At 46.2% G+C, this 13,817-nt stretch overlaps 1 protein-coding gene across 1 annotated transcript in view; it reads right to left on the bottom strand.

The window, feature by feature from the left end:
* Positions 1-627: 627 nt before the first annotated feature.
* LOC129708835 (AMP deaminase 1-like) overlaps positions 628-13,817 on the bottom strand; it is a 35,819-nt gene continuing 22,629 nt past the window's right edge. Inside the window, exons 9-15 of the mRNA XM_055654855.1 lie at positions 13,584-13,747; positions 11,553-11,679; positions 9,418-9,581; positions 6,889-7,009; positions 5,842-6,015; positions 5,113-5,223; positions 628-4,171 (exon numbers count right to left, since the gene is read on the bottom strand). Of these exons, the coding sequence (XP_055510830.1) occupies positions 4,022-4,171; positions 5,113-5,223; positions 5,842-6,015; positions 6,889-7,009; positions 9,418-9,581; positions 11,553-11,679; positions 13,584-13,747 (1,011 nt within the window). The 3' untranslated portion in view covers positions 628-4,021. The remainder of the gene's footprint in view (positions 4,172-5,112; positions 5,224-5,841; positions 6,016-6,888; positions 7,010-9,417; positions 9,582-11,552; positions 11,680-13,583; positions 13,748-13,817) is intronic.

Here is a 13,817-nt window from a genome sequence, read left to right as displayed (position 1 = left end):
CTTCGAGCCTGCACCGCCATTCAATATGATCATGGCTGATCATCCAACTCAGTATCCTGTACCTGCCTTCTCTCCATACCCTCTGATCCCCTTAGCCACAAGGGCCACATCTAACTCCCTCTTAAATATAGCCAATGAACTGGCCCCAACTACCTTCTGTGGCAGAGAGTTCCAGAGATTCACCACTCTCTGCGTGAAAAAAGTTCTTCTCATCTCGGTCCTACAGGATTTCCCCTTTATCCTTAAACTGTGACCCCTTGTCCTGGACTTCCCCAACATCGGGAACAATCTTCCTGCATTTAGCCTGTCCAACCCCTTAAGAATTTTGTAAGTTTTGTTTTAATTGTTCCTAGTGCAGGATGGTGTTACTGTGCACGGATGGCTGGCTGGTGCGGACTCTAGTGGGCAGAAGGGGCTGCGTCCAGCCTGTATCTCTAAACTGAAAATAAACAGTGAACTAAACAGTGGTGCAGCTGGTAAAGCTGCTGCCTCAGAGCACCCGAGACCTGGGTTTGATCCTGACCTCCGTGCTGTCTGTGTGGAGTTTGCATGCCTTGATTTTCTTGATTCTGGGTGCTCCGGTTCTCCCCCACATTCAGTTCGAGTTTAGTTTATTGTCACGTGTACCGAGGTACAGTGAAAAGCTCTTGTTGCGTGCTAACCAGTCAGCGGAAAGACAATACATGATTACAATCGAGCCATTCGCAGTGGACAGATACATGGTAAGGGAATAACGTTTAGTGCAAGGTTAAACCAGTAAAGTCTGATCAAAGGTCGAGGGTCACACAAACCAAAAACATGCGGGTTTGTAGGTTAATTTGGTTCTGTAAAAAATTGTCCCTGGTGTGTAGAAAGTGTATGAGACTGTGGGATAACATAGAACTAGTGTGAGCGGGTGATCGATGGTTGGCATGGATCTGTGGGCCGAAGATCCTGTTTCTGTGCTGCATCTCTTAAAAGTAAAAAACTAAAACTATTAGTCTGTGTATCTTGGAGTTCAAAAACGTCTTTCAAGAATGAGATCTGAAGAACACAAAATGTCAGATGAATTGTGAGTATCTTCGGGGATAAAAAGAACTCTGGATCAGGCCTAATGATGTTAAACTGAGCCTGACCTGAGCTGCAATGGAGAGGATCTGCTGCCATCTGCTGGAGATCTATGTTGGTCATAGAGCCACAGAATGATACAGTGTGGAAACAGGCCCTTCGGCCTAACTTGCCAACATCGGCCATCATGTCCCAGCTACACTAGTCCCACCTGCCCGCATTTGGTCCATATCCCTCCAAACCTGTCCTATCCATGTGCCTGCCTAACTGTTTCTTAAACGTTGGGATAGTCCCAGCCTCAACTACCTCCTCCGCCAGCTTGTTCCATACACCCACCACCCTTTGTGTGAAAAGGTTACCTCTCAGATTCCTGTTAAATCTTTTCTACTTCACCTTAAACCTATGGCCTCTGGTCCTCTGGGCAAGATACTCTGTGTATCTACCTGATCTATTCCTCTCGTCATCTTATGTGGTTGAGAACGGGATCAAAAGTAAAGGGGAATTTAAGATATAATAATGTAACCTCTCTTAGATCACCCCTCATCCTTCTGCACTGCATTTCTAACCTAACAAATATTGTTTACAGAGTACTATTTTCATATATTCCGTTGTGTGCAGCAAGTAAGCATTTCATTGTTCTGTCTTGAACATATGACAATAAAACACTTTTGACTCTTGATTCTTGATGTAGGCCTTCGTCATTCACGTATTTGAGTATAGAAGTTGTCAATGTTTCCCCTGCAGGATGTGGGAAGTCTGGGAAAGTGCTGGTGCTCCTGTTGACTACACTTGTGGAAATTGTGGCCAACTGCAGTTCCTTAAAGGCCGCGTTAGGGAACTGGAGCAGTAGCTGGATGACATCAGGACTATCGGATAAATGGGAGCTTCATTGAGATGAGTCATAGCAAAGGTGTCATAAGGTCATAAGTGATATGAGCAGAATTAGGCCATTCGGCCCTATCTAGTCAACTCTGCAATTCAATCACGGCTGACCTATCTCTTCCTCCTAACCCCATTCCTCTGCCTTCTCCCCAGAACCCTTGACACCTGGTTACATCGACTACATCGCTCGTGAGAGGTCGCTGTTCATGTCTCAGTTTCAGTTTAGTTTATTGTCTCCTGTACCAAGATACAATGAAAACCTTTTGTTGCATGCTAGCCAGCCAGTGGAGAGATAATACATGATTACAATCGAACCATGTACAGTGTACAGGCACACGATAAAGGGAATAACGTTTAGTGCAAGGTAAAGCCAGCAAAGTCTGATCCAAGATAGTCTGAGGGTCACCGATGTGGTAGATAGTAGTTCAGCACTGCTCTCTGGTTGTGGGAGGATGGTTCAGTTGCCTGATAACTGCTGGGAAGAACGTGGAGGTGTGCGTCTGGGAAGAGAGTAGATGGGTGACCAGAAGAAAAGGGAGTAGGCAGGTGTCGCCTGTGGCTGTACCCATCTGTAAACAGTTGAGGAGGATGACCAATTTCAGGACATTACCCAAAAGTCAGTCGGCTTTCCTTATTTAATGAAACAAAGAGCAGCAAAGTGCATGTAAAGAATTTATTCTGTCAAAGCAATGGCTGCACAACATGTTACAGTGCCTTTGTCAACTTTCTCAGTTTAGTTTCAAAAATGCTTACTTAACTATGGCTTAATAACGGCAAAAAAACTTATACTTAAATTCTGGACAAATGCACCCACACCAACGCTCAAAATGTGGATTTCAAACATGTCGGAAATGTTACATCTTGAAGGTATGAGATTTGTCCTATCAGGCAAATTGGACCAATTCTTAAAGATTTGGTCTCCATTTATCGACTTATTACAAGCATGCGGTGCAACGCAACCTTAGAAATTAATTGATTCAGAACCGGGTGAGAGGTGGGTAAAGATACGAAGTAGGTATATCTCTATTCTTTTTTTTCTTATTTCACATCACCTTTTTGTTTTCTTTTTCGAGCTATAAAATATTCTCTTTCTCTTTATTTCTTGCTTTTCTTACTCTTCTATTTTACTATTAAATTTAAAATAAGTTATACTTGAAATGTAATATGTTATTCATGTCATATATTATAGTACATTACTTCTAATAAAAATATTTTAAAAAACGTTCTCAGTTTATGTGGCCTTTATGTAGCGACTACTTGCATACCTTTCGTATGCGAGCAAAGAAAGTCACTGTGACATCACACGTGACAATACAGCATTCATTCACTCCCCATTGATCCTGAGGGACTGTCTAAGGAGACGGAAGACAGATAGGGAAAGAAAAGAGGTGTCAAATCAAACAATGGAGGGGGTTCAGAACCATTCTGTAAACTATCCTTTTTAAAAATTGGACTAAAAATATAAGTAGCGCAAGACAACTATTTTACTGACGACCAAACGTTTGCGCAATGGCAGCAAAAACATATCAATGGCATATAAACCAGCATCTGCAGTTCCTCCCAACATACACCGCCCCCTGTCCACAGGCACCCTGAGGGAGTTCCAGGACCGCTGGGCTCCGCTGGGTGTTGAATGCATCCTCAATAAGGATTGTATCATAATTGTATAATAGTTTATTATGAATATATGTTTATATTGTTTTATGGTGGTGGGTTCTGGCTTGTTTTAATGTAGTGTAAATATTATTTTTTAATAATTGAATACATTTTTTTAATTAAAAAAAAACATACATCGCCAGGGTTTACTGTATTCCTCATCTGCAGTGGAAGCCGAGAATCGATGAGTTGGCAGGATTCCTGCCTCCCACTATACACCTATTGTCATTGAAAGGCTAAGCAGCGGACTGTCGCAGGTACCTGCAGCATTTTGCGGCAATCACAAACCATTTATCCTGCCTCCGAACCACTAAAACTACAGGCGATGGACACAAAAAGCTGGAGTAACTCAGCGGGACAGGCAGCGTGCTGCACGAGCATCAATGAGGGTCCACGACAGATTCATTCACGTTGCTGCCTACGGCAGACAGTCCTCTCATTCCAGTCCCTCCTTGATCAGGTTCAGTTCGTAGCTGAGTGTTTCGTAGCGGTAAGCCATCCGTATCTGAGCCACGTTCGTCTTTTGGATGTAGTTCCCCGCCGGGCCTTCCTTATGGTAATCAGGGCCAAGGAAGTCGGCTTTCTCCTGCAATGTAAAAATTAAACAGTAGCACAACACTGCAAGTCATCCCCGACACCAATGTGATTGTGTTTTCACAGTGCATGCTGGAGTGCTGGTAATGACCGGGCATTTGTAGAGTGGTACCCTGCTTCCTCTGCATGTGTATAAGTTGTAGGAGCAGAATTAGGCCATTCGGCCCATCACGTCTACTCTGCCATTCAATCATGGCTGATCTATCTCTCCCTCCTAACCCCATTCTCCTGCCTTCTCCCCATAACCTCATAGCCCCTGACACCCGCACTAATCAAGAATTTATCCACCTCTGCCTATCTATCTTGAACCTGACTACGGGCGCTGTCTGTACGGAGATTGTACGTTCACCCTGTGATCACGTGGGTTTTCTCCGGGTGGGTTTTTTCCTCCGTCACACTCCAAAGACGTACAGGTTTGTAGGTTAAATAGCGTCTGTAAATTGTCCCTAGTGTGGGATAGAAATAGTGTGTGGGATGATCGCTGGCTGGGCATACTCTGAGGGTTGAAGGGCTTGTTTCCACACTGTATCACTCAACTCCCCTCCACTCCACTCCACTCCACTCCACTCCCCTCCACTCCACTCCACTCCACACCACTCCCCTCCACTCCACACCACTCCACTCCACACCACTCCCCACTCCACTCAACCCTCCACTCAACTCCCCTCAATTCCCCTCCACTCAACTCCACACCACTCCCCTCCACTCCACTCCACTCCACTCCCCTCCACTCCACTCCACTCCACTCCACTCCCCTCCACTCAACTCCTCCACTCCACTCCACTCACTCCACTCAACTCTCTGTTCTGTGGTAGATTGTGATGGAGATTCACCACCCTTTGTAAAATAGTTGTGTCTGTTTGACTTTCTGTACCCTCACTGTTGGAAAGCTCCTGGCTACGGGTGTAAGCATCCCCCAAGTTGACCAGTTACCTCCTTGGAGAGGCTGCTCTGCAGGACACTGTTCCGGGCTATTTCACACATGTCGCAGGTAGTCAGCTTGAAGACTTGTGCTGCAATAGCATATTCCTCCATCAGGGGCTCCTGTCAATGTCAGGGAGAATGAAAGATACATTAGATCTCTCATGCGATTAATGCACCGAGCAACAGCAGAGAACAGGGGAGAATAGAGGAGTACAGAGGGTGAGGCATTGGGCTCCATGTCTGTTCACAGGAGGGGGAGCAGCGAGAGAAGGTGTCGCAGAACCCTCGTCGGAGAGAGGAGGAGAACTTGTTCAAAGTAGGCATGCCTCGAGGAGATTTCGCAGCGGAGCAGACAAAATGTGTAGGAAGGAACTGCAGATGCTGGTTTACACCAAAGATAGACACAAAACGCTGGAGTAACTCGGCAGGTCAGGCAGCATCTCTGGAGAAAGGGAACAGGTGACATTTCGGGTGGTGACTGTACCGCTGCATGGCAAATTCATTTCACTGTACCTTGGTTACTGTACCGTGATGAATAGATTTGACTTTGACTTTGACCCTTGTTGACTCTCAGTCTGAAGAAGGGTGTCGACCCGAAACGTCACCCGTTCCTTCTCTCCGGAGACGCTGCCTGTCCCGCTGAGTTACTCCAGCATTTTTGTGTCTGTCTTCGGTACAAACCAGCATCTGCAGTTCCTCCCTGCGTCCACATCGGGGGGTGACCCGAGGTGTGCTCACCTTGGTGTAGTGGAACTGCATGGGATCGTCGGTGGAGAGCGAGACCATCAAGCCTTTCTTCAGATACTCAGGAAGCGGATTCTTGGCGTACTCCAGGAAAAGGCTGTTGTTGCTGAGAGGAGACATTGCGATGGGGATCTGAGTCAGAAAGTACAGGTACTGCAGCACTGGACTCTGAAAAGGAAAAAGGGCACTTGGATAAGTTTAGACGGAACTGCAGATGCGAGATTAAACCGAAGATAAGAATGGGATATTCCTGACTCTCAGTCTGAAGAAGGGTCTCGACCCAAAAAGTCACCTATATTCCTGTTCTCCAGAGATGCTGCCTGACCTGCTGAGTTACTCCAGCTTTTTGTGTCTAACTTAGTTTAGTTTACTTTAGTTTAGTTTAGTTTAGTTTAGTTTAGTTTAGTTTAGTTTAGTTTAGTTTAGATATACAGAATGGAAACAGTCACTTGGGCCTGCCGAGTCTCTTGACAGGGTGGCGCAGTGCTAGAGTCGCTGCCTTCCAGCGCCAGAGATCCAAGTTTGATCCTGACTACGGGTGCTGTCCGTTGGGAGATCGTACATTGTCCATGTGACCGTGTGGGTTTTCTCCGGGTGTTCTGGTTTCCTCACACACTCCAACGACGTACGGGTTTGCGGGTTAATTGGCTTTAGTAAAAATTGGAAATTGTCCCTAGTGTGTAGTGTATGGGCTGGTCGGCGCGGGTTCGGTGGGCCGAAGGGCCAGTTGTCACACTGTATCTCTAAAGTCCAAAGTCTAAAGAGTCTTCGCTGACCAGCGATCACCTGTACAATAGAACTATACTACGCACGAGGGGCAACTTACAGAAGCCAATTAACCAACAAACCTGCACGTCTTTGGAATATGGAGATACAGCGTGGAAATAGACGCTTTGGGTCACCATGTTCACACTGACCAGCGAATAGACTTGATGGGCCGAATGGCCTAATTCAGCTCCTACAATTTATGAACATGATGAGATTCATCTCTCCCTCCTGAAAGCACCCCCCCCCTCCCCCCACTTCTCTAAGCACACTGACCTTCTTCAGGTTAAGTCCATGTGAGATGTTGTCCGCGGTCATAAAAGCTGCCAGTAAGTGTGTCACTGCCCCAGCTTCTCCACAGTGCGGCCGAAACATAAAGGTGTTCATCCCTCTCTCCCTGCAAGACAGACAGCGAAATAAACCTATTAGTGCCAAAATATCCTTCCATGCAACTCTCAGGCTCTTGAACACTGCACAACACCAAGGGTGGCACGGTGGCGCAGCGGGTAGAGTTGCTGCCTTACAGCGCTTGCAGAGCCAAATACCTGGGTTCAATCCCGACTACGGGCGCTTGTCTGCACGGAGTTTGTACGTTCTCCACGTGACCTACGTGGGGTTTTCTCCGAGGTCTTCAGTTTCCTCCCACACTCCAAAGCCGTACAGGTTTGTAGGTTAATTGGCTTGGTATAAATGTAAATTGTCCCTAGTGTGTGTAGGGTAGTGTTAATGTGCGGGGATCGCTGGTCGGTGCGGACTCGGTGAGCCGAAGAGCCTGTTTCCGCGCTGTATCTCTAAACTAAACTAAACTAAACTAAACCAGCTACGGCCATCATCTTACCTAAGTTTAAATTAGTTTAGTTTAGTTTATTGTCACATGTACCAAGGTAACGTGAACAGCTTTTACTACCCGATTACAATTGACAGTATGTGGTTACAATCGATCAGAATTGAGTGGAATAGATCGGGTAAGCACAGGGTGAAAGAAAGGTGACCTATGAGATACCTCCTGTGCTCCAAGGAATAGAGTCCTAGCCTGCCCAACTCTTCTGGTGCATAGAGTCATGAGGGAAATGGTTTGGGTGAGTGTACAGAGTCTTTTACCCAGGTTAAGGGATTCAAGAACGAGAGGATATAAGTTTTAAGATGAGAGGGGAGAGATTTAATAGCACCCGAGTCATAGAGTCAACCAGCATCTAAAGAGGCCCTTCATACTAACTTGTCCATGCTGGACAAGATGCCCCATCTAAGCTAGTCCGAGGGTGGTGGGTCTATGGAACAAGCCAGAGGAGATAGTTATTGTAGATATTATAACAGCCTTTTACTGAGACATTAAGAGGTACATGGATAGGAAAGGGTTAAGAGGGTTATTGGCCAAATGTGGGGATATGGGGCTTGCTTGGATGGGGCATCTTGGTCAGCATGGACGAGTTGGGCTGAAGTGCCTGTTTCTGTGCTCTATGACTTGATGACTCTAACACGTGCACTTGCATCTCCTCTTTGACAATAAAAATATCCAAAGCAGTCCACCCCGTGCATGTCTCTGAAGGTCGTTCCTGGGCCCAGCACATTGACGGATTCACCAAGAAATCTCATCAATGCTTCTACTTCCTTAGAAGATTGAAGATATTCGGTCTGCTAACAAACACTGACAGGTGTACGGTGGAGAGCTTATTGACTGGTTGCATTAAGGCCTGGTTCGGTAAATTGAACGCCCATGAACAGAAGAGATCACAAACAGTGGCGTGCATTGCCTGGTCCGCCATGGGTCCAGACCTCATCACCATAGAAGGGATCTACAAGAGTTCACTGCTTCAAAATGGCGGACAGTGTCATCGGAGATCCACACCACCCCTGGCCACACAATCGTTTCACTCCTGCCATTGGGAAGAGGTTATAGGAGCCTGAACACTGTAACGTCCAGGGTCAGGAGCAGCTTCTTCCCTCCAACCATCAGGCTATTAAACACTAAAACTTCCAAATAAGCTCGGAACTACAGAGACTTGGAGACATTGCTACTGTCTTTCCACTACTATTGTTTTATACACACACACACACATATATACATGTGTGTATGTGTGTATGTACACACACACACACGTGTATGTGTGTATGTATAAATATATATATACATATACATACATGTTCATACACACACGCTCATGTAGCACATGTATATAGTGTGTGTGTGCGTGATGTGTAACTACTATTATTTTATACACACATGCACTCTTATTTACACACACTTATTTACAGTAACATCCGTAGACATACACACACACACACACTGACATCTATATATATATGTGTGTGTGTGTGTGTGTGTGTGTGTGTGTGTGTGTGTGTGTGTGTGTGTGTGTGTGTGTGTGTGTGTGTGTGTGTGTGTGTGTGTGTGTGTGTGTGTGTGTGTGTGTATATATATATAGATATAGCTATAGATATAGATATATATATATATAAAGTTCATATATAGCCTGCCCTTTTTGTTGTTGTTTATTATGGTGTTTACAGCGTACTATGTTTACAGATCTGTTGTGCTGCTGCATTTTATTGAGCCGTTGTGGGACATATGACCATAAAACACTCTTGAGTCTTGTGTATTGTATTTACAGGCCTGGGTTTGTTGCTGCAAGTAAACCCTCCTGATTGTGGGGATGAGCACTGACTAACAGCAGAAGCCGGCAGTGGCACAACATATCTTCATCAAAGTGCGTGATTAGTATTTACCGTGCATCTATCGGGTCATGGAATGTGGGAGCAAATTCCATGACATTGCTCTGCAACACTTGCCTGATCCAAAGATCTTACCTCCTCAGGTTGTTCAGGACCATGATGTTAGCATACATGTAACAGAGGTAGTAGGAGTACGAAGGGTTCTTCGGGGCGTTCCATTCCTCGGGTTTCGGGCTCTTTGTGCAGAACATATGTCCACTGTGTTTGGACTCATCATCCACGCTGTCAAAGGCCGTGATCTGAATCAGTGCAGAAAAGACAAAGGTTCAGTTTAGTTTAGGTTATTGTCACATATACCTCGGTACAGTGAAAAAAAAGCCTTTGTTGCGTGCTAACCAGTCAGCAGAAAGGCAACACGTGATTACAATCGAGCCGTTCACAGTGGACAGATCCATGATAAGGGAATAACGTCTAGTGCAAGGTAAAGCCAGCAAAGTCCAATGAAAGATAGTCCAAGGGTCACCAAGATGGTAGTTCAGGACTGCTCACCAGTTGTGGTAGGATGGTTCAGTTGCCTGATAACAGCTGGGAAGAAACTGTCCCTGAATCTGGAGGTGTGCGTTTTCACACTTCTATACCTTTTGCCCGATGGGAGAGGGGAGAAGAGGGAGTGGCCAGGGTGCGACTCGTCCTTGATTACGCTGCTGGCCTTGCTGAGGCAGCACGAGGTATAAATGGAGTCAATGGAAGGGAGATTGGTTTGTGTGATGGTCTGGGCTGCGTCCACAATTCGCTCCAATTTCTTGCGGTCTTGGGTGGATCTGTTCCCCAAACCAAGCTGCGATGCACCCCGATCAAATGCTTTCTACGTTGCATCTGTAGAAGTTGGTGAGAGTTGTTGTGGGGCATGCAGAACGAGCCTTCTAAGCAAGTAGAGGCATTGGGGTTACTTTCTTGGTGTTTATTTCAATATGGGCGGTGGAGGAGAAGGTGTTGGTGATATTGACTCCTAGGAATTGAATGTTTTCAATCATCTCTATCTGCAATGCAAACGTGGGCATGTGCACCACTTCGCTTCCTGAAGTCAATGTCTTGCTGACATTGTGAAACTCAGCAAACAAAATAAAGCTGCTTTGATCATTGATCTTGCACGCTGCCATTACATTTACAGAGTTACTTACATTCACAGAGCACCTAATCACCAAACCATCCTACTCCTATCAATACAGTTATTCTAAAGATATCCTCGTATTGTTTCCAAATCCTTCATAAGTTAATCGCTCTACGTTCAACTCTTTGCATCTGCATTTCCATCTTGGAAGCACAAGTACGTTTAGAGGATGCTTGCTGCTTAGTGCAAGAGAAGTGGCTTAGGGGGAGGTGCAGGAGGCCGTGACTGGTTTAGATACGGTAAACAGAGGGAAGTTGTTCCTCTTAGATGAAGGTTTATGTGCAGGAAGGAACTGCAGATGCTGCTTTATACTGAGGATAGACACAAAGTGCTGGAGTAACTCGGCGGGTCGGACAGCACCCTAGCGTATGGAAGGACAAATCAGAAGCCTAATTACAGAGGGGAAATGGCCGTTCCTGAGGCTGGTTGTGCACACTTTCAATCATCTGTGTGACCCCACAGATAAGCTCCAGGTCTACAAGGCCTTTTATTACCTGCAGTTCCCTCCCCTTTTAGGACGTTCCTTTAGGAAGGAGATGAGGAGAATTTTCTTTATTCAGAGGGTGGTGAATCTGTGGAATTATTTGCCACAGAAGGCTGTGGAGGCCAGGTCAGTGGATATATTTAAGGCAGAGATAGATAGATTCTTTATTAGTACGGGTGTCAGAGGTTATGGGGAGAAGGTAGGAGAATGGGGTTAGGAGGGAGGGATAGACCAGCCATGACTTGATGGGCCGAATAGCCTAACTCTACTCCTATCCGTTATGACCTCCTGACCCTCGACTGAAACATAGAAACATAGAAATTAGGTGCAGGAGTAGGCCATTCGGCCCTTCGAGCCTGCACCGCCATACAATATGATCATGGCTGATCATCCAACTCAGTATCCCGTGCCTGCCTTCTCTCCATACCCCCTGATCCCCTTAGCCACAAGGGCCACATCTAACTCCCTCTTAAATATAGCCAATGAACTGGCCTCAACTACCCTCTGTGAAGAAGGTCACCCATCCTTTTTATCCAGAGATGCTGCCTGACCCGCTGAGTAACTCCAGCCCTTTGTGTCTGTCTTCAGACCATAAGACATGACAGCCTTACTCACATGTTTGAGGAAAATGCTGAGCTTGATGTTATTTTGAGGGTTCACCGTGGCTTCAAAGAGTGGTAGGAAGATGTTTTCAAGCATTTTCCCAAAGTGTGGGATGATGTTCTGAGCCATGAAAATATCGCTTGAAACAAAATGCAGAAGAGGTGTCAGAAAACCAAAAATAGGAAGTAATTCCAACTGTTACAGAGCATTCAAGACAGGCGGCATCTCCTTGAGAGAGATTTATTTGTACAAACTCATTCTATCTGGGACCAAGCCGAACTGGATCAGTCACAGCATTCAGACACTGTCACCCATGATACTGATGAGGAAAACCCACAGTTATGGATTCATACAACACAGAAACAGGCTCTTCGGCCCAACATGTCCATGCTGACCAAGATGCTCCATTTATGCTAGCCCCATTTGCCCATGTTTGGCCCATATCTATCTATGCATGTACTTGGCCAGGTGGCTTTTGAATGCTGTTATAGTCCCGGCCTCAACTACCCCCTCTGGCAGCTCGTTCCATATTCCCACCACCCTCTGAGTGAAAAATCTGTACTTCAGGGTCCTATTAAATCTGATCATTTCAATTATTATTCCTATTAAGTACAATACAGGAGCAAGTCCCTCAACTCACAAAGTCTGTGCTGAGCATGATGTCAAATTGAGTTTAGCTTAGTTCAGTTTAGAGATACAGCGTGGAAACAGGACCTTCCGCCCACCGAGTCCACGCCGACCAGCGATCACCCGTACACAAGTTCTATGTTATCCCAGTTTCCCCTCCTACACACTAGGGGCAATTTACAGAAGCCAATTAACCTACAAAACCTCCACGTCTTTGGACTGTGGGAGGAAAACCTACGCGGTCACAGGGAGAACATACAAACTCCGTGCAGAAGGCACCCGAGGTCAGGATTAAACCCGGGTCTCTGGTGCTGTAAGGCAGCTGTTCTACCGCTGTGCCACCGTGTCCCCCACAAAGTTAAACTAATCTTCTCTTCCAGCAAATGATCCGTATCCCTCCATTCCCTGCATATCCATGTGCCCATCTAAAACCCGCTCAAAAGCCACTATCGCATCTGCCTCCACCACCAACCCTGGCAATGCATTCCACACTCTGTGGGAATAAAGTTGCCCCACACATATCCTTGAATATCTCCCATCTTTAAACTTCCCAGACAATTAATTTGTCTCTCCCACGGCATTCCTTACAAAAAATATTCATGCATCCCACTTTTCTCCCTAGTAACAGTAAGGTGCACAGCGTTCAAAGTGTAGCAATGTTGGTTGGACTAAGTGTGGCTGCCTGCCTTGTGCTTGAATTGTACGTGTTGGAATGAATGGACCTCAGAGAGTCCAATACTTGCCGAATCTGCTGCGTTATTATACCCCAAAGGATGAAACAGAAAATAAGTTCAGAGGCGGACTAGTCTCTCTAATCGTAATTCTTTCTCCACATCATTGTACCTGGTACTTTTTCACCCTATTAACTTTTCTCATCAGCTGCAGGCAGCCCATATTAGGAAGATGCTGGAGTAACTCAGCGGGTCAGGTAGCATCTCTGGAGAAAATGAATAGGTTTTGAGTCGAGACCCTTCATCAGAATGAGGGCCCTGCAGACGCAGTCTAAAGGAGGGTCTCGACCCGAATCGTCGCCAGTTCCTTGACCCATTGAGTTACTCTAGCCTTTCGTGTCTATCTTCGCTGTAAACCAGTATCTGCAGTTTCTTCCCACGCCATCCATGTGTTAAGCCCCTGTCCCACTTAGGAAACCTGAACGGAAACCTCTGGAGACTTTGTGCCCCACCTAAGGTTTCCGTGCGGTTCCCGGAGGTTGCAGGTGGTTGCCGGAGGTTGCAGGTAGTGGAAGCAGGTAGGGAGACTGACAAAAACCTCCGGGAACGTCCGGGAACCACACGGAAACCTTGGGTGGGGCACAAAGTCTCCAGAGGTTTCCGTTCAGGTTTCCTAAGTGGGACAGGGGCATAGGGTCCATCCGGTCACTCATAGAGTCTTTACTCAGGGCAGCGTCCAACTTACTAGATTCTGGGGATCTGAATCATCCACTTCATGTAGGGAGAGATGACCCTGTGCTTGATAAACCACGTGGCCAGCTTTGACCACTCATCCGGCGACCGCCCGTAAATGGACAAGCGAGGCTCCGCGTACTGGTACTTGGCGTCTTCAAAGTCCGACGCAACCTCCTGCCACACATGAGAGTATCGTTAGTATCGCTGACCATCGCAGTTTCAATTCCAAAATCGAGCCGCAATG

The sequence above is a fragment of the Leucoraja erinacea genome, chromosome 24 (genome assembly GCF_028641065.1).
Source record: "Leucoraja erinacea ecotype New England chromosome 24, Leri_hhj_1, whole genome shotgun sequence".
In the NCBI taxonomy this organism is placed as follows: Eukaryota; Metazoa; Chordata; class Chondrichthyes; order Rajiformes; family Rajidae; genus Leucoraja; species Leucoraja erinaceus.
Note: the sequence above shows the minus strand (reverse complement) of the source record. Positions and strands in the feature narration are given on the sequence as shown.